Source organism: Cetorhinus maximus, chromosome 22, assembly GCF_964194155.1.
Source record: "Cetorhinus maximus chromosome 22, sCetMax3.hap1.1, whole genome shotgun sequence".
Classification (NCBI taxonomy): Eukaryota; Metazoa; Chordata; class Chondrichthyes; order Lamniformes; family Cetorhinidae; genus Cetorhinus; species Cetorhinus maximus.
The window spans coordinates 37,885,578-37,900,545 of record NC_135900.1 but is presented as its reverse complement, the minus strand read 5'-3'; the positions used below and the strand labels follow the sequence as shown (position 1 = coordinate 37,900,545).

The following is a 14,968-nucleotide window of genomic DNA, read 5'->3' as shown; positions in this document are numbered from 1 at the left end:
GAATTTCTTGAGATTTGTTGCAGGTGCACCCATCTAAGCAATAGAGAGAATTCCATCACATTCCTGACTTCTGCCTTACAAGTGACAGGGAGGCTTTGGGAAGTCAAGAGGGGAGCCATTTACCATAAAACATTCAGTCTCTGAGCTGTTCTGGTAGCCACAGAACTTATGTGGGTGGTTCAGTTCAGTTTCTGTTGATGGTTGGCAATGCAGTGATTGACCAATACCAATTCCTGCTGCATGCAGACATGGACTGCTTCAATATCTGAGGAATTGCAAAAGGAACTGAGCACTGAATAAGTTTCAGCAAACATCCCCACTTCTGACCTCCTGATGGAGGGAAGGATACTGATGAAGTAGTTGAAGATAGTTGTGCCCAGGGCACATTCCTAAGGAACTCCTGCAGCAATGTCCTGTGGTTGAGATGATTGGCTTTAAATGATCACTCTGGTCTGGTTTTGTGGCAGGTATGGCTCCAGCCAGTGGAGAGCTTTCACCTTAATTCCCATTGACTTCAGTTTTATTAGTGTTCTTTGCTGCCACACACAAAGTCCAGTGTTGCCTTGATTTCAAGGGCAGTCACAGTCAAGTCAATCTCTGAAACCTAACTAAGGTTAATGTTTGGACCAAGGCTGTAATGAGGTCTGCAACTGAATGATTCTGACAGAATCCAAACTTCACATCGGTGAGCAGATTATTGGTGAGTATGTAGCACTTCTTTCATTGTTTTGCTGATGATTGGGTGCAAGCTAACGGGAGAGTAATTGGTTGGATTGGATTTGTCCTGTTGTTGTGGATAAAACTTACCTGTGCAATGTCTCACATTGTTGGGTTGATACCGGTGTTGTAGCTCTACTGGAACAACTTAGCTAAGGGAATAGCTAGTTCTGGAGCACAGTTTTTTAGCACTGCAACCAGAACCCTGTGGCCATTGTTGTGTCCAGTGCACTTAGCCATTTCTTGATGTCATATGGAGTGAATCGGATTGGCTGAAGACTGGCATCTGTGAAGGTGGCATCTCAGGAGCACTCATCCACTCACCACTTCTGACTGAAGTTGATTGCAAACACTTCAGCCTCATCTTTTGCACTTGATTGCTGGGGGTGGAGATGCTCGTGGAGCCTGCTATTGTCGAAGGTTATGTTTTACTAAACTTTCAGGTTGTATTAACTAAAATGTGCTGACTTTAAGGCTCCAGGTGTCTATTATGCCTACAGCCTTGAAAATTTCAGACAAAACCATTTTTCTGTAAATTGGGAACATTAAAGCAGTAGACTCCAATTGTAGTCAATATTCTTGTTGTTGATACAAAGGAAGCTATGGTACTTGCCTGTTGTTGAGAATATTCCTCCAACAATTCCACACAATCTCACTAAGAATTGCCCTAAAGGCATGTGCTGCTCAGTCACTGTAACCATCAAGGAACTGATGTCATATTTTATGAAAATACCCGAAACGCCGTGGCTGCCTGCTGCATGGTTTATCACACGTTCCTAGAAAAGAAAAAGGCTCACTGAACGAACAATCTTGATACAATGTAGCGATATACAAAATCATATTTAAGTTATCTCTCTGTAGTGGTTTTTAAATCAGATTGTGAGCCACAAAATGTATGAAAACCCTCCGCTTAGTTTAGATTTGAATCAGGTCATTTTCAGCTTCCTTACAAAATTATGACTGAGCTTGTGGAGGAAGCAAGTAGTCACGTAGTCACCAACTTAATCATAGAGATTAGAAGCTCCCAGGCTCAAGTCACTGGTAAATGCTGAATTTATTGGTCTTAACCAGGGATCATGTTAGGGCACAACAATGACTACAGCTTTCCTGGGGTAAAGAGGAAAATCAACCAGAACTCCAATTCCTGATCACTATCTAGTAATCAGGCAGGATTGGTCTCAACTATCATATTGTCCATACCAGCAACGGTCACAGGCAAAAGTTCTTGCATAAATACTCACATAGGAAGTAGGAGCAGGAGAAGACCATTCGGCCCAATCGAGCCTGCTCCACCAGTCAACTACATCATGGCTGATCTTCTACTTCAACGCCATTTTCCTGCACTATCCCCATATTCCATGATGGCTTTAATATCTAGTAATCTATCGATCTCTGTCTCGAACTCAATGACTGAGCTTCTACAGACCTCTGGGGTAGAGAGTTTCAAATATTCACCGCCCTCAGTGAAAAAATTCGTCGTCTCAGTCCTACATGGCCTACCCCTTATTCTGAGACTGTGACCCCAAGTTCCCCAGCCAAGGGAAAGATCCTTCCTGTATCCACCCGTCAAGCCCTGAAGAATTTTGAAAGTTTCAATGAGATCACCTCTCATTCCTCCAAACTAGAGAATATAGGCCCAGTCTCCCAGTCTTTCCTCATAGGACAATCCCGCCGTCACAGGAATCAGTCTGATGAACCTTCGTTGCACTTACTCTATGGCAAGTACATACTTCCTTCAGTAAGACAACAAAACTGTACATAATACTCCAGGTGCAATCTCACCAAGGCTCTACAATTGCAGCAAGACATCTTTACCCCTGTACTGTACTCAAATCCTCTTGCAATAAAGGTCAACATATCACTTGCCTTCCTAACTGCTTGCTCACCTGCATGTTAGCTTCCAGTAACTCATGAACAAGGACACCCAGGTCCCTTTGGATATCAATGCTTCCCAATCTCTCACCATTTAAGGAACACACTGCATTTCTGGTTTTCCTACCAAAGTGGATAAATTTACATTGTTCCACATTATATTCCATCTGCCATGTTCTTGCTCACTCACTTAGCCTGTCTAAATCCTCATCTACAAGGCGTAAGTCAGGAACGTGATGGAATACTTCCACTTGCCTGGATGAGTGCAGCTCCAACAACACTCAAGAAGCTCGACACCATCCAGGACAAAGCAGCTCACTTGATTGGTACCCCATCCACCATCTTCAACATCCACTCCCTCCGAAGCACAGTGGCAGCAGTGTGTACTATCTACAAGATGCACTGCAGCAACTCACCAAAACTCCTTCGACAGCACCTTCCAAAGCCACAACCCCTATCTTCTAGAAGGACAAGGGCAGCAGATGCATGGGAGCACCAACACCTGCAAGTTCTCCTCCAAGCCACACACCATCCTGACTTCATACTATATCGCCATTTCTTCAATGTCACTTGGTCAAAACCCTGGAACTCCCTCCCTCTCAGCACTGTGGGTGTACCTACACTAAATAGACTGCAGCGATTCAAGGCAGCATCCTTCTCAAAGGCAATTAGGGATGGGCAATAAATGCTGGCCTAGCCAGCAACGCCCACATCCCATGAAAGAATTTTAAAAAGCCCCTTTGCATCCTCTTCACAACTCTCAATCCCACCTAGTTTTGTGTCATCAGCAAACTTGGAAATATTAAATTTGGTCTCCACATCCAAATTATTGATATTGATTGCGAATAACTGGGACCCAAGCATTGATCCTTGAGGTACCCTACTAGTCATAGTCTGCCAACCTGAGAATGAACCATTTATTTCTATTCTATGTATTTGAATGGTAGAGCAGGCTCAATGGGGCCGAATGGACTACTCATGCTCCTATTTCCTATGTGAGTATTTATTCAAAATCCTTGACTAGGGTTAATCAATCCTCAATCCATGCAAGTATATTACCCCCAATCCCATGTTCTCTAATTTTGTTTATTAACCTCTTTATGGAACCATATTGAAAGCCTTATGAAAATCCAAATACACCACATCCACTGATTCCCCCTTATCTATTCTGATGGTTACATCCTCAAAACTCCAACAGGTTTGTCAGACATGATTTCAATTTCATAAATCTACGCTGAGTCTGCCCAGTTCTACCATTATTTTCTAAGTGTCCAGTTATCACATCCTTTATAATAGATTCTAACAATTTCCCTACTACTGATAAGTCTAACAGGTCTGTAGTTCCATGTTTCGTTCCTCCCTCCTTTCTTAAATATTGAAGCTACATTTGTTACCTTCCAATCTGCAGGAACAGTTCCAGAAGCTATAGCATTTTGGAAGATGACCACCAATTCATCCACTGTCCCTATAGCCACCTCCTTCAACACTCTGGGATGTAGATCATCAGGTCCAGGGGATTTACCAACTTTCAGTCCCATTAATTTCACCAGTACTACTTTATGAATACGAAATTCTTCCAGTTCCTCATTCTCTCTAGTCCCTTGGTTCTCTAGTGTTTCTGGGAGGCTTTTTTTTGTATCCTCCCCCATGAAGACAGACACTAAGTAATTATTTAGCTTCTCTGCCATTTCCTTATCCCCCATCATAAATTCTCCTGTCTCTGCCTGTAATGGGCCCATTTTTTGTCTTTGTTATTCATTTTCTTTTTACAAACCTATAGAAACTTTTATAGTCTGTTTTTGTTTCTTGCTAGTTTACTTTCATATTCGATTTTCCTTTTATCAGTTTCTTGGTCCTCCTTTGGTGAATACTAAAATGCTCCCAATCCTCAGACTTACTACATTTTTGGCAACTTTAGAAGCCTCTTCCTTTGATCTAATGCAACCTTTAACTTCTCTTGTTAGCTACAGTTGGATCACTTTTCCTGTTGGGTTTTTGTGTCTCAAAGGAATATATGCTTGTTGTAAACCATGTATTAGTTCTTTAAATGCTAGCCATTGTCATCTAAAGGCTCCTTTACAATGAGATTATTTATTAGCCCTTTCTCATTACACAATACTAGATCTAAAATTGCCCATTCTCTAGTTGGTTCCTCAACATACAGCTCCATCTCGTATATATTCCAGGAATTTGTCCTCCACATCATTAGTGCTAGTTAGGTTTACCCAGTCTGAATGCAGATTGAAGTCCCTATTCGTCACTGTGTTGTCCTCGTTACGTGCACCTCTAATTTCCTAATTTATGCCACGCCCTACATTACCGCTACTGTTTGGTGACCTATAAACAACTCCCAATGATTGCTGCCCCTTGCTGTTTCTTACATCTTACAAACTGATTCTACATCTTGAACTTCCGATCTAAGATTATCTCTCATTAATGTACTGATCTCATCCTTCACTAACAGCACTTTGCCATCTCCTTTTCCTTTTTGCCTATCCTTCCTAAATGTCGAATATCCTTGAATATTCAGTTCCCAGCTTTGGTCACCCTGCAGTCATGTCTCCATCATGGCAATTAGATCATAACTATTAACTTCCATTTGTGCCATCAGTTCATCTACCTTGTTGCGTGAATTTAGATGGAGTGCCTTTAATTTTTGCCTTTTTAACATTTGCCTGTATTTTGACCCTAGTTGATGCTGGCCTTTGCTTCCACTGCCTTCCAATTTCACTTACTACTGTTCTTCCTACCATTACCAGCTTTGCTTCTCTCATCTGAATTCCCTCTCAGGTCCCCATTCCTCAAGCTAGTTTAAATCCTCCCCAGCAGCACTAGCAAATCTCCCTGTAAGGATATTGGTCCTGGTCCTGCTAAGGTGTAGTCCGTCCTCCTTGTACAGGTCCCACCTGCTACAGAAATGGTCCCAATGCCTCAGAAATCTAAAGCCCTCCCTCCTACACCATCTCTCCAGCCATTTGCCATATCTTCCTATTTGTTCTTACTGGCACGTGACACTGGGAATTTCTGAGATTACTGCCTTTGAAGTCCTGCTTTTTAATTACTTTCCTAGCTCTCTCAAATCTGCTTTCAGGGCCTCAGTCCTCTTTCTACCCACGCTGTTGGTACCGCCATAGACCATGACCTCTGGCTGTTCACCCTCCCCCATAAGAATATCTTACAGCTGCTCAATTACATCCTTCACCCTGGCACCATGGGGGCAACATACCATCCTGGAGTTACGTCTATGGCCACAGAAATGCTCATCTGTCCCACTTGAATAAGGTACCAGAGCACAACTAGTAACTGGAAACGTACCAGAGGGGAGCCAATGCTTTCTGAAATGGAAAAATGGGGCAGATGTTGACAGCAATGAATCCTCAGCTTAACGCTTAAACTCTCTGGGCTTTTACTAACTCATTCTTATTTGAAGAACTAACTGGAGAATATTTATGAAAAGGCTAATCTTAATTTTATTTTCACTTTCTGAGACTAAAAGCCAACAAGTTCCCCGGACCTGATTGGCTACATCCTAAAGTTTTAAAGGAGGCAGCTAGAGAGACGGTGGATGCATTGGTTTTGATCTTCCAGAATCCCCTAGATTTTAGAATGGTCCCTACGGGTTGGATAGTAGAAAACATAACTCTAACATTAAAGAGAGGGAGAGAGAAAACAAGGAGCTATAGGCCAGATAGCCTGACATCAATTGTAGGAACAATGCTAGAAACTATTACTAGGAACATGACAACGGGACATTAAGAAAATCCTAAATATGATTGGGCAGAGCCAACATGGATTTATGAAAGGAAAATCATGTTTGGCAAATCAGCTGCGATTTTTTTTTTTGAGGACGTAACAAGCAGGGTGGGATAAAGGAAACCACTGGATTTGGTTAGCATATTTGAACTTTCAAAAGGCATTTAATAAGGTGCCACGCAAGAGATTATTGCACAAAATTAGAGCCCATGGGATGGGTGAATTATATTAGCTTGGACTGAGGATCGGTTGAAGGAGAAAAAACAGGGGGTAGGAGCAAAAATTATGTTTTTTGGTTGAAGGCTGTAAATATTAGGGAACCACAAGGATCTGTTGGTTGGCCTCATCTATTTATAATCTATATCAATGATGTAGATGTGGAGACTGGATAGTGTGTCCAAGTCTGTTATTGATGCAAAATCAGGTGGGAAAGGAAGCTGTTAGAAGCACATATGAAGGCTGAAAAATGATTTAGACAGGTTAAGTGATTGGGCAAGAATATAGTAGATGGAGCATAACATGGAGAAGTATGAAGTTTTCCATTTTGATACGAAAAATAGGAAAGAAGAATATTTTCTAAATGGCAAAGGGAGTGGGAATGTTAGTATTCAGAAGGGCCATGGTGTCCTTGTAAATGAATCATAGAAATTTGACATTTAAGTACAGCAAGCTTCCACACAGAAGCAAAATAAATGTAGACTTCAGAAAGAGAAACTTAGTAACTGTACTAGGGGGGGTAGAGAGGCTTTATTGCACCAATGGTGGGGTGACAGACAGCCATTATAGGTTAATGGAGCTATTGATATTGGAATTCTCAGTAAAGCACAAGGTGCTCATTGAAACTAAAAGTAACAGGCAAGTTAATATTAACATTGAAATTCCAATTAGAAATAACTAAATAGCAGTTTACAAGAAGCTGGAAAATTGTTATCCATGTTTTAAGATCCATTAAAATGCTAACTTAGCACTTGTTCCCATGCAATTAGTCAAGTACACACCAATAATTGCGTGCGTACCTGAAGTATCTCAAAAAATGAATTCGCACCATGAAAGGGAACAACAGGAAACATCACCCACTGTAGTGATTGCAAAGCAGTTGAAACATGTGTGATCCAGTTTAAGTGGCATACCTGAATGATGAGATAAACCAAACTTCATTAATTGACTTACCCTTTCTGTGACTGAATACTGATGAGTTTCTGCTGAGAATTTGTAGGTATTAAGTTTTGTTGGCACAATTGTGATGAAGTATTGAAACATCTGATTATCTAAAATACAAACAATGCATTTGAAAGAACTGCATACACAAAAAAACTCACAACAACAGGTATCTATCACAAAACTATAAAGAAGTACAAATGTCCATAAACAATTCAAGAGAATAGAAAAGTGGCATGTTCTCACATAGTAATATGCCAATATCAATCTGCATCTGATCAGTGAGATACATGACAATGAGCGTGGGTAATTTTCCTCTGAGTTTTTCTTTCCTCGTGGGCAACAGTTAGTATCTCAACTATATAGTCAAGATCAGATCACAAAATTACTGAGTTGAGCCATGGACAAATCATGTCCTACCATTCTGTGGCACAGCGTGCTGATAACACTTACACAATTACTAATTTGGTGTATTACTGTTAGTTACAGATTAAATGTCTAATTCAAGTACAGATTATGCATGTGGTATGCCTGACGTGGGCCTTCCTCTACCCACAAGATATCCAGGAAGCAACCCATGCATGAAGTGTTGGAAGGCTGTATTGCTTGAGCAGAAAAATGCTGAACTTCAGCTGACCGCAATTTGCACCATATAACAACAACTTGTATTGATATAGTGTCTTTAATGTGATAAAATGTCCCAAGACATTTCACAGAGGCATTATGAAATAAAATATGATGCCAAGCCATAAGGAGATATTAGGACAGAGGACCAAAAGCTTGGTCAAAGAGGTGGGCTTTAAGGAGCATATTAAAGGAGGAAATCGAGCTCAAGCGGTGAAGAGGTTTAGGGAGGGAATTAAAATCAGGAATGCTGAAGAGGTCAGAATTCAAAGAATGCAGATATCTCAGGTCAGTTGCAGGGGAGAGTCAGGTCATAGAGGGATTTGAAAACAAGGAAGGAAATTTTAAAATCAAGGCACTGTTGAGCTCGGAGTCAAAATAGGTTAACGAGCACAGGGGCGATGTGTGAATGCGATTTATTGCAAGCCAGGGCACATCAAGTTTACAGATGGTAGAATGTGGGAGGTCAGCCAGGATAGTGTTGGGACAATAAAGTCTGGAGGTAACATGCATGGAAGATGATTTCAGCAGTACAAGAGCAGGGGCAGAGTTGGGCAATGTTACAAATGTAGAAATACATAATCTTATTGATGGCACAGATATGTGGTTGAAAGCTCATCTCGATATCAACTATGACACTCAAGTTGCGAATAGTCAGGTTCAGCCTCAGACCGTTGCCAGGGAAAGGAATTGAGGTAGAAGCATGTGTCGTCAGCATACATGAGGAAAATGACATTTGTTTTCAAACCAAGGGATAGTATGTAGGTGAGAAATAAGAGGGGGCGAAGGAGAGACCCCTCAGAGCACACTAGAGGTAATGGTGTGGGAGTTGGAAGAGGAGCACTGATAGTGATTCTCTGGCAACTATTAGATAAGAATGGAACTAGGTGAGTGCAGTCCTACACAGCCGGATGACAATGGAGAGGTGTTAGGAGGAGGATGGTGTGATCAACTGTGTCAAAGGCTCCAAGGAGGGGCGAGAATTTACTTTTGTCACAGTCACATGGCTTTTTGAAAAAAAATTATTTCACAGGATGTGGGCACTGACGAGGTCAGCATTTGTTGCCCATCCCTAATCGTCCTTGAGATTGTGGAGGTGAGCCGCCTTTTCGAACTTCTGGAGTCCATGTGGTATAGATACACCCTCAGTGCTGTTAGAGAGGGAATTCCAGGATTTTGACCCAACAACAGTGAAGGAACGGTGATATATTTCCAAATCAGGATGGTGGGTGGCCTGGAGAGAACTTGCAAGTGGTGGTGTTCCCATGCATCTACTGGCCTTGTCCTTCTAGGTAGTAAAGGCTATGGATTTGGAAGGTGGTGCACTGTATCTTGTATTTGGTACTCACTGCTGCCACTGTGCGTCAGTGGTGGAAGGATTGATTGCTTAAAGTGGTGGATGGGGTGCCATCAAGCTGGCTGCTTTGTCCTGGATGGTGTTGAGCTTCTCGTGTGTTGTTGGAGCTGTACTCATCCAGGCAAGTGGAGAGTGTTCCATCACACTCCTGGCTTGTGCCTTGTAGATGAAGAGGCATTGGGGAGAATTACTTGCTGCAGAATTCCCAGCCTCTAATCTGTTCTTGTAGCTAGTCTAATTCAGTTTCTAATTAATGGAACGGCCCAGGATGTTGATCGTGAAGGATTCAGCGATGGTAATGCCAATGAGTGTCATGGGGAGATGGTTAACTTCTCTTGTTGGAGAAAGTCATTTCCTGGCACTTGGGTGGTACAAATGTTACTTGGCACTTGTCAGCTCACATCCGAATGTTGTTCAGATCTTGCAGCATATGGACACGGACTGCTTCAGTATCTGAGGAGTCGTGAATGGTACAGAAAATTGTGCAATCAGCAGCAAACATCCCCACCCTGGACCTTATGATGGAAGATAGGCTGTTGATTAAGCAACTGAAGATGGTTGGGCCTAGAACCCTGAAGAACTCCTACGGCAATGTTCTGGGACAGATGATTGACCTCCAACAACCACAACCATCTTCCTTTGTGCCAGATATGACTCCAACCAGTGGGCAGCTTTTCCCCGATTCCCACTGACTCCAGTTTTGCAAGGGATCCTTGATGCTACACTCGATCAAATGTTGCCTTGATATCAAGGGAACTCACTCTCCCCTCGCCTCTTGAGTTCAACATTTTCGGCCATCTTCGGATCAAGACTGTAATAAGGTCAGGAGCTGAGTGGTCCTGGCAGAATCCAAACTGAGTGTCAGGGAGCAGGTTATTGCTGTGTAAGTGCCACTTGATAGCACTGTTGATGACCCCTTCCATCACTTTACTGATGATCAAAAGTAGATAGTGGCAGGTTGCATTTGTCCTGATTTGTGTACACAAGACTTACCAGGGCAATTTTCTACATTGCCAGCTAGATGCCAGTTTTGTAGCTATACTGGAACAACTTGGCTAGGGGTGCGACAAGTTCTGGAGCACAAGTCTTCAGTGCTACTGCTGGATGTTGTCAGGGCCTTTGCAGTATCCAGTGTCTTCAGCCATTTCTTGATATCACGTGGAGTGAATTGAATTGGCTGAAGTCTGGCATTTGAGATGCTGGAGACCTCAGGAGAAGGGCTGAAGATGGTTGCAAATGCTCCAGCCTCGTCTTTTGCTTTGACATGCTAGACTCTCCCATCATTGTGGATGGGGATACTTGTGGAGCCTCCTCCTCCAGTTAGTTATTTAATTTTCCACCACTATTCATGGCTAGGTGCAGCAGGACTGCAGACCTTAGTTCTGATTCGTTGGCTGTTGGAGCGCTTAGCTCTGTCTATCACATGCAGCTTCCACTGTATGGCATGCAAGTAGTCCTGTGTTGTAGCTTCATCAGGTTGCCCCCTCATTTTTAGGTATGCCTTGGAATGCCCTCCTCCACTCTTCATTAAACCAGCGTTGATCGCCATGCTTGACAGTGATGGTAGAATGTGGCATTTGCTGGGTTGCAGGTTGACACTGAATACAATTCTGCTGCTTCTGATGGCCCACAGCACTTCATGGATGCCCAGTTTTATGTTGCTAGATTTGTTTGAAATCTACTCCATTTAGCATGCTAGTAATGCTATGCAACATAATGGAGGGTATCCTCAATGTGAAGGCAGGATTATGTCTCCACAAGGACTGTGCGGTGGTCACTTCAATACTGTCATGGACAGGTGCACCTGCTATTGGTGATTAGGTTTTTTCCTCTTGTTGCTTCCCTCACCACCTGCCGCAGAGCCTGTCTAGCAGCCACGTTCTTTAGGGCTCAGTAGTGGTGCTACCGAGCCACTCGGTGATAGACATTGAAGTACCCCACCCAGAGTGCATTCTGTCACCCTCAGTGCTTCTTCCAAGTGGTACTCAACATGGAGGAGTACTGATTCATCAGCTTAGGCATGGGGGGGTTGAGGTGGTGGCGGTAGGTGGTAATCAGCAGCAGGTTTCATACTTGTGTTTCACCTGATGTCATGAGACTTCATGGCGTTTAGAGTCATGTTGATGACTCCCAGGAAAATTCCTTCCTGATCGTACACCACTGTTCTGCTGGTGGGTCTGTCCTCCCAGTGGGACATAGTCAGGCTCATTGAATCATATCTTACAGACAATGTCAGGCTTCACTAGCATGTGGGACAGCTCTCTCAATTTTGTCACAAGCCCCAAATGTTGGGAGGGCTTTGCAGGGTTGACAGGGCTTTTAAAAAAAAATTCACTTCTGGGATGTGGGTGTTGCTGGCTAGGCCAGCATTTACTGCCCAATCCTAATTGCCTCTGAGGTGGTGGTGGTGGTGAGCTGCCCTTCTTTAACTGATGCAGTCCATGTGGTGTAGGTACCCACAGTGTTGTTGGGGAGGAGTTCCAGGATTTGGACCCAGCGACAGTGCTGTTTCCATTTCTGGTGGCTAAATTGATGCCAAGAGGTTTGTCTGGCTCGTTCCTTTGTTACTTTGTATTGGTTTGGTACAAGTGAGTGGCTTGCTAGGCCATTTCAGAGGGCATTTAATAGCCAACCACATTGCTGTGGGTCTGAAGTCACATGTAAGCCAGACTGGGTGAGGATGACAGCTTTCCTTCCCTGTAGGAAATTAGTGAACCAGATGGGATTTTACAACATTCAACGATGATTTCACGGTCACCATTATTGGACTTGCTTTTTAATTCTAGATTAACCAAATTTAAATTTGAACCCATGGCCCTAGAGCATTCGCCTGGGCCTCTGGATTACTAAAGCAGTGACATTACCACTACCCAACCACCTGCCATTTGTGGCTTTGGTACTGCTGCAGGGGCAGAAACCTGATTGAGGGATTAAAAGATTGAGTTCTGGGAAAGATGAGCACAGAGTTGGGAGGCGACAATTCATTCAAGGACTTTAGACAGGAAATGGACATTAGAGTTGGGATGGTAGTTCGCAATGGCTAGCTGGCAGATTTGAAGGAGAGAGAGCGCGAGAGAGAGCGAGGGCGCGCGCGAGAGAGAGCGAGGGCGCGCGCGAGAGAGAGCGAGGGCGCGCGCGAGAGAGAGCGAGGGCGCGCGCGAGAGAGAGCGAGGGCGCGCGCGAGAGAGAGCGAGGGCGCGCGCGAGAGAGAGCGAGGGCGCGCGCGAGAGAGAGCGAGGGCGCGCGCGAGAGAGAGCGAGGGCGCGCGCGAGAGAGAGCGAGGGCGCGCGCGAGAGAGAGCGAGGGCGCGCGCGAGAGAGAGCGAGGGCGCGCGCGAGAGAGAGCGAGGGCGCGCGCGAGAGAGCGCGAGGGCGCGCGCGAGAGAGAGCGAGGGCGCGCGCGAGAGAGAGCGAGGGCGCGCGCGAGAGAGCGCGAGGGCGCGCGCGAGAGAGAGCGAGGGCGCGCGCGAGAGAGAGCGAGGGCGCGCGCGAGAGAGAGCGAGGGCGCGCGCGAGAGAGAGCGAGGGCGCGCGCGACAGAGAGCGAGGGCGCGCGCGAGAGAGAGCGAGGGCGCGCGCGAGAGAGAGCGAGGGCGCGCGCGAGAGAGAGCGAGGGCGCGCGCGAGAGAGAGCGAGGGCGTGAGAGAGAGAGAACGCGCACAAGAGAGAGAGAACGTGAGCCAGAGAGAGAGCGAGAGCGAGAGAGAGGTTTCCAGTAGTTTAGTGTGAATAGGGTAGGGGGAGCTAGAGTTGAATCTCAAGGACTAGATGAGCTTGGAAAGGGCTTGGAGTTCGCGCTTGGGCAATAAGGAACTTTAGAGGATGCCTGGCCCAGTGGACTAGGGGAAGAGAGAGAAAAGGCTGATCAGATGGTCTAAACTTGATGACAAAGAAATCCATGAGTTTTTCACTCATGTTGGAGGTGAGGGTGGAGGAAACTGGGGAGAGTGGTTTAAGAAGATGGCTTGCAGTAGAGAAAGGAAGCCGAGGTACTTTTGCATTCAGGATGATCAAGGAATAGTAAAAAGTTTTCATAGACAAGAGCACGACCCAATACTGCTTCATATGGTTCAGCCAGATCTGGCAGTGAATGGCTAAACCAGTTGTCCACCATATCTATTGTCTGCATCCCTTGGACTTAAGGGAGTGACAATGAGGGCTGTAACGGAGGGATGACCAGGGTGGAAGTGAATAATTATTTTAATGTGCATGAGGGCACCGTAGGTGGAGGTGAGGTTGTGGCAGATTGGTAGCTGCAAAATGTGAGAAGAATGGAAGGCCAAAGGCTCGACAGTTGGGACTTTGAGAATGTTACTGTAAGCAAAATGGAGAATTATTATTTCCAGGGGTGGATACAGAAAGAAGTAGAGGGGGGAAACGGGATGTGGGTGGAGAGCGCTATACAGGAGGAGGAAAGGTTAATGAACAATTTCTAGGAAGCAGTCACACCAGAAGCACAGAGGTGTCAAGAGCAAGGTAAATGGGTGTCCATACATATAAAGCAGGAAAAAAAAGTAACACAGTAGAAAGCCTCTGTGCATTTGAAACTGTTCAAGTGTTGTTCTGTGCTGAATGCATGTAATGAGGACCAGATCAGAGATACTGTATGGAGAGAACCATAAGCATTACCACAGAAATATGGAGCATGGGGTTACCCAGGGGGAACAAAAAGAAAGAGGAAACAAGTTAAGTGGTAAGGGGTTCAACTATTAAATGGATAGACAACCTATATAGTAGCTGTGACCTTGAAGCCCAAATGGTGTGTTGCTTCCATAACATAATAGGGCAAGTGGAAAAACTTTTGGAAAGGGAGATAAAAGCCAAAAGGTGTGGTCCATGTAGGAACCAATGATATAGAAAGGACCAGCTTGGAGGTCTTTCACAGGCAGCATGAGGAATTTGGGGTAAGGCTAAAAAGAAATGGCCAAAGCTGAGCAGCAAGACCTCAAGGATAGTAAATAGAAAATGGCTTGTTGTGGGCACTCTGGGAAGTTTAGGCAATGGCATATTAGATTCATCAACATGTGGCTAGTGAGATGATGCAGGAGGGAGGGTTTTAATTCCTGGGACATTGGGGCCTATTCTGGGACAAAGGGAAACTGTTCAATGACAGGTTTCATCTAATATAGAGAGGTACCAAAGTGTTTTCAAAAACGATCAGTAGGGCAGTTGAGTGGGTTTAAATTAGTCTAGCAAATGTGGAGGTAGGTGGGTGGGGGAAAGGAAGTCAAAAATAACTAGGTTAAGAAAAATTAGAAAAGAGCAAGAATATTAAACAATAACTATAATTGTGCTTATGAATGGAAATATAAGGAATAAGTGTGAGCTAAAAGTGCTTTTATAAAAAGGGAGGAAATAGATCTTGTAGGAATGGCTGCATCCTGGTTGAAGTTAAACACTGACTGTGGAATTAACTTGCAAAGTTTTAGGAAGGACTAGGGAGGTGAATAGCATTTCGTCAGTAAGGATCTGGTTACAAGAGAGTTGGA

General features: G+C 44.3%; 1 protein-coding gene across 3 annotated transcripts in view; it reads right to left on the bottom strand.

The window, feature by feature from the left end:
- Positions 1–14,968, bottom strand: part of ergic2 (ERGIC and golgi 2) — a 72,253-nt gene that overhangs the window by 11,787 nt on the left and 45,498 nt on the right. For all 3 annotated transcript variants that reach the window (XM_078568125.1, XM_078568126.1, XM_078568127.1), the window contains 2 exons: positions 7,513–7,610; positions 1,331–1,493 (listed from right to left, as the gene is read on the bottom strand). In XM_078568125.1, the coding sequence (XP_078424251.1) occupies positions 1,331–1,493; positions 7,513–7,610 (261 nt within the window). The remainder of the gene's footprint in view (positions 1–1,330; positions 1,494–7,512; positions 7,611–14,968) is intronic.